Here is an 8,921-nt window from a genome sequence, read left to right as displayed (position 1 = left end):
GTTCGGACTCAGCTATAAAAAGGAGGGCCCCTTATCATTGAGCTTAAACTTGAATCAGACCTGCACTCATTGATGTATGAGAAGTTTGCCCTTGTTCCTTAGTGGAATGTTCATGGGCAACATTTGCAACAAAAAAAATTGCAATTTACCAAAAGACCAATATTTTGTTATGCAAATTGAACAATGACTTGTCCAAATTGGTCCAAATCGGACCATTTTTCGATAAAGCTGCTTTGAGGGCATAAATTATGCAATTTTCACAGGATTACAACGAAAAGGTGGTTTACATATATGCCCGAGGTAGTGGGTATCCAAAGTTCGGCCTGGACTTTTACATGTATTTCTTTTCAACATTCATTCAACAATACCATCCAATGTGTTCGATATTGCATATTGTAATAACTTACAATATGCATTACTCCGGAAATTACGCACATTTTAGTTCGAACATTTCTTTACTATTTCTTTTGGCGATATTTTACTCTTCAGCATATTGTTACTAGGACTGTAGTTCATGGTGATAGATTTGGCAATGTTATTTAAGCCAAACTAAGTCTATTAACAGCAACATAAGTGTTTTTGTTTAACAATATCATCATTGCTTGTATTGGCCTATTCTGGCATTTTGTACAACAACCATCTCTATTAATTGCATTGACTAATGACGTAACATATGATCCGATTCGATCAATCGCCCTTACCACATTCATTCAACTTTTCGTGTTATACTTTATTTCTGATCAGATCTGTCTCCCTCTCTCTCTCATCTTTCTCTTTATTTCGCTACACGTTCGTTTTCGCTCACACTCTCGTCTACTCTGTATATTTGTCTCTCTCTCTCTCTCTCTCACTGTTTGCATATTTTATTATCGAACCTATTCTTAAGACTGTTTTTCATCAACATATCATTTTATATACAAGCATACGCATACACATACACACATAACTATAAATGTACAGTCTCTCTCGAGGAGTTGTTTATTGCATGTTACATTATCATGTTGTATTATTACAACAATACGTAATATATATATTCCTGATTTGCTTAATATGGGCTGCCATATCATTTCTTACTTGTTCCAAATAATGAAAGTACATGGCATATCGATTTTAGCGATGTGAGCAAATAGCATTGAAATTCACTTGTATTGTTGAAATTCTTATCTCTCTCTTCATTGTCTGTGTATATTATCTCATTAGCATATTCACATTGTGATCTATAGGGTGTGATAATCTGTTCACCATTTTCTTGAGAAGAGCAAAGGACAAGCGACATTAATGTGCAATAATTATCTCTAACCTTTTAGATTTGACACATCTACCTCATTCAAATATTGTTCAAGAATAGATATTGCGACAATAGACTTTTTTAACAATCATACCCTTTAGATTATCTACTGCACCGATATTATTTTGACAATGGCATGTCAAAAAACTTTACCTCTTTCATAACTTTCGATAGCTTTGTATATCTACTTTGTTTTCTTAAATTCTTGTTCCGGTTTGATTGTTGTACAAATAGTTGGTTTAGAGGTAGTTTAAAGAATGCAACCAATCCATTGAATATAATAAACGTTGAGAGAACCTTAGCATAATACAATAACAAACACATTTTGTAACAATAAACACTCCCGAGTTTTATATATACAATTCTTGAAAATTTAATTAGGTTCTCTAGATCCGAACAAAGGAAATTGATGGCAATAGAATAAAAAAAATATATTTACATTGGTGTTGATATTGAAATATTTTCTCTTTTCAATTCAAAGTCAATCAGGCGTTTTGTTAATTTAAATTTTGTAAAAAAAACTACTTTCAATTAAGTACTTAACATTTTCTCAGACCTGCTTTTCTTTTCCTTGTTTTTCTATTTTTTTTTTTTTTGTTTTACAAATTTCCATCTTTATTTCCGATATGTACACCTCCAATCCAAAAATTACAACCACAAATTTTAACGTAAAAAACTTAAAATATCGATTAGAAATATAATCTCTGGGTGTTAAACAACTTGCGTGCACCTATTTTAAATAAATAATCCTTTAAATGAATATTTTCACATAAAACATTAACTAAAGCAAACCATTAATAAAATTGAATAATAAAAGGTGGAACAATTTCGAATGCATGAAGTATGGAGGGGGTGGCAAATTCCTTGCTAAGGAAAGTCAGCAGAGAAAAGTCTTAAAGAGTTTTTGATAGAACACTCAAATTCGAGTCATATACTCGTATTCAATAATTTTATTGGACTAAATATGTGTTTGCCATTTCACTTTTATATCCACCACCATAGGATGACTACTAATCTAGTCATTCCGTTTGTAATGCCTCGATATTAATCTGTGACCCCATTAAATATATATATTTTTGATGGTCATGTCCGTTCGTCTGCGGAAATCATGATATGGGTTGAACACATAAAGCTAACAGCTCGATTTTGCACAGATACATCTTATTGATGCAGGTCGTTGGGTTTATAAACCAGATTTGGGGTAAAGCTCCCAAATAAACTGATCCTTCGATTAGACTTCTTGAGCCTCTAGCTGCTTCAATTATTCTCCTGATTACTTACTTTAATTGGCTATGGCAGAATATTTGTTCCACAAGCCGAACGTAGAATAGCGTTCCAAGCGCCTCGATCTTCTGCCCTCATTCTTAAATGTCTGGCACCAAGTTTTGAAGTGTCTCCCACCACTTGATCTTTCCATGGGGCTTTTGGTCTTCCCGCTTTGCGTGTACCACCGTGTTTGCTTTCAAAAGACTCCCTCGCTGGAGCTTCTTCATCCATTCTGACAACATGACCTAGTCAACGCAGCTGTTGTATTTTGATGCGTGTAACCATGCTATCTTCGTCATACAGCTCGTGGTTCATACGTCGCCTATATTCTTCATTATTATCCGATTGTGCTAAAACACTGCACTTAAAATTCTGTTGCCCAGCCCAACAGGTGATGAAAGCCCAAATCGGTGTTTAACCTGATATAGCTCGGATCTCCCAATTTGAGACACTAGAAGACACAATTGTTGCCCGATTTGGCTGAAATTTTCCACATAGTGTTCTGTTAGGACTTCCAACATCCATTGTAGGCATTGTCCAAATGGGTCTATAACCATATAACCGATCTCCTGATTAGCCTTCAGCGACCCCTTGAAGCTTTCATTTTTGACTAGTTTGGCAGAAATTTTGTACGTAAAGTACAGCTATGCCCTTCAACTAGGTCCCAAGATTCGGCCGGCCGAATTTATCACACTTTTACTTGTTAAAAATAATTTCATGCAAATGTTGCTGGCCTATTGAAATTTGATACCTGTTGTACGGCCCAGACAAGTCCCAAAGGTTTGTAGGCAATAGACTTCAAATATGTCCCCTTAACAAGTTTCACGTAAAATCCCAATCTGTCGAAAAGCCTTTATTTGTAAATTTATTGGTGATGGTGAATGTTAGCTTTATTGGTTTATTCATTTTTTTTCACACAACAATTAAAAATTATAGCTTAAAGAAGTTATAACTTGTACAATAATTTTATTACGATGTATTATAAGTTGTGAATCTGTAATTATTTGTTAATGCACATTTTAAGGCTTAGTTTAAATGATTATTTAGTTTTTTCCTGAATAATTTATAACAAGAAAAAAAACAGCTGTTTTTATTAATTTTTAGTTTGGAAATATGAAGCGAAAATTGCACAATTCTCTCGTGGTCTCTCTGATTGATTTGGTTATAATTTCCTTTGTTTAATTTTATAGGTACAAACAATAATCGATCATCATCATGAAAGTATGAAAACCTCATCCAAAGTGCGATTCGCAGATCCCACAGTAGAAGAAAAACATGAAAATGTCAGTTTTCCAATTTCTTAAAATGTATCTCAAAACCTAAATGCATGATAACTAACCGATTTCCTTCTCTCTTTCATTCTCTATTTCTCTTGCACTCGCTCCTTCTCTCTCTCTCTCCCTCTTTGTTTCGCTCTAAACCCATAACATTGCAGGAATCCAAGGACGACGAGAACAACATCAGTAAAGCCTACGAGGCGAATGATGATGACAGACAAAACGATGACGATGAAGAGGACTCAAACAACGATAGCTACGTTGAAAAGAAACCGTAAGTTCTATAAGCCGGGAGCAAGTCGAAAAGAGTTGCATGTGCCATACATCATTTCTCATTTGTTCTTTTCTTTCAGCGATGAAATGAATGTTCGTCGGATGCATACGGCTGTTAAACTTAACGAAGTTATTGTAAATAAATCACAAGATGCCCAATTGGTTATAATGAATTTACCTGGTCCACCCAAGGAAGTTAATTCAGCACGTGAAAATAATTGCATCCTTTTTCAAACGATGATGAAAAATTTTATGAAAATACGGCTAAGTTCGGCAGTTTCGGCGCAAAGTTTGGCTAGGCCGAATATTGGAAATCATTCACACGTACCAAATCAAGCAACAATTTAAGCTTCTAGGGACTGTGACATGCTAATTGGTAGGTCGGTTTATATGGGAGCTATACTATGTTATAGACCGACATGGACCTTACTTACCACTCATGTTGGAAGTCAGACAGATGGCCAAATTGGATACCAATTGCAGTTTCCAAGGGCTTACGTTAACAAATCGGGAGATTAGATTTTGAGAGATCTATATGAGGTTATAGACCGATTTGGACCCTGCTTGGCGAGGCTGTTGGAAATCACAACCGAACACTATACGTGCAAAATGTTACCTAAATCAGGCAACAATAGCGCCTTCCAGGGCCTCAAGATGTCAAATCGGGTGGTAGTTTTATATGGGAGCTAAATCAGCTTATAGGCCAATTCCGATCATACTTGACCCAGATGTTGGAAGAAGTGCTTGTGCCAAATTTCAGGGTTTCAAGATGGCAAAACAAGGGTTGGATTATATGGGAGCTATATCCAAATATGAACCAATATAAGGAGTATCAGTGCAAAATTTTAAGCGTCTAGCTTAACTAAGTTATGACAGAACTTTTGTTCCACTAGCGCGTTCCAAGGGCCTCGATTTTCTACGCTCATTCTAAAATGTCTGACACCAAGTTTCGAGGTGTCTCCCACCACTTGATCTTTCCATCGGGCTTTTGGTCTTCCGGTTTGCGTGTACCACAGTGTTTGTCTTCAAAAGACTTCTTTGCTGGAGCCTCTTCATCCATTCTGACAACATGATCTAGCCAACACAGCCGTTGTATTTTGATGCGTGTAACTATGCTATCGTCGTCATACAGCTCGTGGTTCATACGTCGCCAATATTCTCCATTAACGCAAACTGGTCCATATATTTTACAAAGAATCTTTCTCTCAAATACTCCGAGCACTGCCTCATCTGCTTTCACAAGTACCCATGCTTCAGAAGCATATAACAACACGGGTAGTATCAGTGTATTGTATAGTATAATCTTCGTCTGTCGAGAGGTGGCCTTGTGTCTAAACTGCTTACTTAGTCCAAAGTAGCATCTGTATTATTCTTCGCTTAATCTCAAAACTGGTGTCATTCGTTTCGGTTACGGCGGTGCCGAGGTAGATAAAGTTGCTGACTGTCTCAAAGTTGTGGTTCCCAACTTTCTCCATTTTCTTTATCTGCTTGGTTGTGCAAGGCTTTTTGGGAGTTGAAACCATCCATTTCGTCTTATCTCCATTTAACGCGTACGACCACTATGGTGATTTCGATAGACAAAGGGACGGACGGACGGAAGTACATGGCTAGTTCGACTCAGAATGTCGGGACGATCAAGAATATATATACTTTATGGGGTGGTTAGTATACCCCCATCCTATGGTTGTGGGTATAAAAATGTGTTTATTTATGGGCCCACTACTCTTTTTTTTTTACAACATGCCCATCAAATTTGTTTGTATAAATTGGCCCCCAACACTTTACTTTAATTTTGGATCTCACATTTGAACTCCATCCCAAATACTTTTGTTTTTATCACAGTATTTTCCAGTACTTTGATATTTGTACCCAATTAGATGTGGCTCACATATGGACTTGTCCACAAATTTAAATATGCTATTCTTTCGAATGGCATTTCAGTGGCATAATGTGCCATGTCAGTCTACATGGCCTCTTGGTTCTATTTCGGATTAGGTATATGAAATTCTGGGAATACACCTAATCCGAAATAGAACCAAGAGGCCATGTAGACTGACATGGCGCATTATGCCACTGAAATGCCATTCGAAAGAATAGCATATTTAAATTTGTGGACAAGTTCATATGTGAGATCTGATCGGTGGGATTTTGGGGTGGGGCGTTTCGATCGGTTGCTTTACCCCAAAATGATTTGTTAAATTCATTCTAGTTTTTGGGCTACTATAAGGGTAAGCCATGAACATTTGCTTAAATCAGTTCACATATCTCCAAAAAGTGTGAAATTAAACTACATGACCGCAATTTTCTTTTGCAATTTCGAAATTCTTGCCAAAGTCTAACTGCAAATGGAAATTTACCCATTAACATTCGATTGAGGAAGAGGGACAAACTTCTAACATATTACTAAGTACTGTCCGATTCATGATAAGGCAACTCCCTTTTATACCCGAGTCCGAACGGGGTACCGCAGTGCGACACCTTTTTGGGGGAGAAGTTTTTACATGACATAGTACCTTACAGAGGTCGCCAGCATTTGGAATGCTGAAATGCTTTCTAATGTTCTCGCTAGAATCGGAACCCACGGTGGTCTCCGCTAAAATCAAACTACTCCAATTCAAATATTTTTTTCTGCTATAAATACTGAATTTTTCACTCATGGGTTTATCCTTAACTCGAAATTTTTGCGATTTTGTTGCTCTTTCTTTCTCTTTCCCACAGATATGGAATTTATGGAAGTTCTAACAGAAGGACTGGAAAAGGTGCTAATGGTACGAGGAGGTGGGCGCGAAGTGATAACTATTTACTCTTAAGCAGTAAAACAAAAACAAACAAAAATTTACAAAAACCAAAAAAAAAAAAAATACAAAACACCACCCCAACAAAGAAACAAACAAAAACAAAACAAACAAAAAACACACACAAGAAACGGAAAACAAAGATGATAACAACAATTTTGTAATATTTGAAACTTAGGCAACTTTTTGAATCAATTAATATTCAAGTAGTAATTATAGGTAATAAATAAATGAAATGAAAAAAAAAAACAAAAACAAAAGAGGAAAAAACCAAACAAAACAAAATGCAATTAAAACTATTTTAACTTAATTTTATGTAAAAAGATAATAAAAAATGTTATAGTAAATAAAAACAAAACCAAATTTAGTAAATTAAAAACCAAAATGAAAACAATTCGTTTTATTTAAGATTTTTTTGTGTTAAATTTTTACCCATTTAATGCAAACAAAGCGGTCCCGAAGGACTGTGTGTTAAAAGCCAATGACATATTTTTGAGCACATTACAATCCACTTAATTTTTAAAAGTGAAAGCAGACGTTTTCATGAAGCATGCCAACGTAAGCCCCAGCCATTGGTCTTAATTGAATCAAAATTGATACAAACCTTGAACACATCTCTCATGAATTCATGTGGTTTGCATACAAAGCAGTCATAGGTCCTACCCGGGACCATTTTACCCTAAGCTAGGTTAGGTTAAAAAGAGGGTGCAGATATTAATCCGTCCCATGCCACTATGGACATACACCTAAGCCAGTAATAGGCTTGTTGTGCGCTCTAAAAACTATAAAGTAACCTCTAAAAAGAAAATTTTAAGTTAGAAATGTCGTGCTACTTACAAAATCCTTAATTGTTTTCAATACCACTCCCTAAGTTGGTTCATGTCTGGTATTGTGTCTCCACCTAAGAGCCGGTATCTGTTAGACGCGAAACCCGGGCAATGACAAAGGAAATGCTCCAACGTCTCATCATCTTCCCCGCATGCCTACACATGCTATCACTAGACACACCGATTTTACATAAGTGAGCTCGTAGTCCTATGTGTGCCGTTATGATACCAATGATACTGACCTCTTTTTTACTTCCTTTCAGTAATAGTCTCGTCTTCTCACTACCTGTATCCCCCCATAGGATTTTCGCCGTCCCACTGACCGTTTCGCTGTTCCACAATGTTGCATGCGCATTCGTCGCCCAGTACCTTAACTCGGACTGCGTCGACCCGAAAGGCTTCGGGTTAACCAAATTTATTGACGGCAGTCCCCTGGCCTTTACCGCTAAATCGTCTGCCCTTTCATTTGCCCTTACTCCGTTATGGCCCGAAACCCAAACGATGCGAATTTTGCCCCAGAGAGGGCGTTAATCTCCTTCTTACACTGCAAGACTGTTTGTGACCTTACCGTCCTGGTTTTTATTGCCCCTATGGCAATCTTACTGTCGTTAAAGATGTTCACACTAGACGTCCTCTCGTTAGCACCACATCACCTCACGCGTTCCGTGATCGCTCGTATCTTCGCCTGCAGGACTGTATTATGGTCCGGCAGTCTAAAACCGATCTCAGTCCCTGGGTTCTCAATGTAGACCTCCAGACCCACTCTGTCCTCTAGCATCGATCCATCCGTGTTACATGATCTTCCAGATGGCAATACTAAGGTTCCGTCAATCCAAGACTGTGCCGATGGCAGCAGTGCCTCGCACTCGACTTCAAGGTTCATCTCAGGTATCCGATCGGAAACCTCTTCTCTGCTTTCCAGGTTTCCTATCGTCACCTCGATTATACCGCGATGGTATGAGCTGCTCTCATCTTCAATCCATTATCCCATCGCCTTAAGTCTCATAGCCGCAGTGGATGCCTCACACATAATCTGTATGTCAATGGGTCGAATATCTAGAATAGTCTCCAGTTCCCTAGTGGGCATGGTCCTCATCGCTCCGCCTAAGCCAAGACAACATGTTTTCTGAATCTGTTGTATGGTCCTTATGTTGCACTTTTTCTGCATAGCAGTCCACCAAACTACTGAGGCGTA

General features: G+C 37.5%; 1 protein-coding gene across 3 annotated transcripts in view; it reads left to right on the top strand.

Annotated features, from left to right (window-relative positions):
* The window catches only part of LOC106088421 (solute carrier family 12 member 6), a 56,088-nt gene extending 48,929 nt beyond the window's left edge, over positions 1-7,159 (top strand). For 2 of the 3 annotated variants that reach the window (XM_013253938.2, XM_013253937.2), the window contains 3 exons: positions 3,990-4,105; positions 4,185-4,324; positions 6,823-7,159. In XM_013253938.2, coding sequence (XP_013109392.1) covers positions 3,990-4,105; positions 4,185-4,324; positions 6,823-6,914 — 348 coding nt within the window. In that variant the 3' untranslated portion in view covers positions 6,915-7,159. Of the gene's footprint in view, positions 1-3,744; positions 3,838-3,989; positions 4,106-4,184; positions 4,325-6,822 lie in introns of all 3 variants that reach the window. The other variant, XM_013253936.2, reaches the window with a different exon arrangement.
* Positions 7,160-8,921: the final 1,762 nt, after the last annotated feature.

This window comes from Stomoxys calcitrans, chromosome 5 (assembly GCF_963082655.1).
Source record: "Stomoxys calcitrans chromosome 5, idStoCalc2.1, whole genome shotgun sequence".
Lineage (NCBI taxonomy): Eukaryota > Metazoa > Arthropoda > Insecta > Diptera > Muscidae > Stomoxys > Stomoxys calcitrans.
This window is presented reverse-complemented; position numbering and strand designations above follow the sequence as displayed.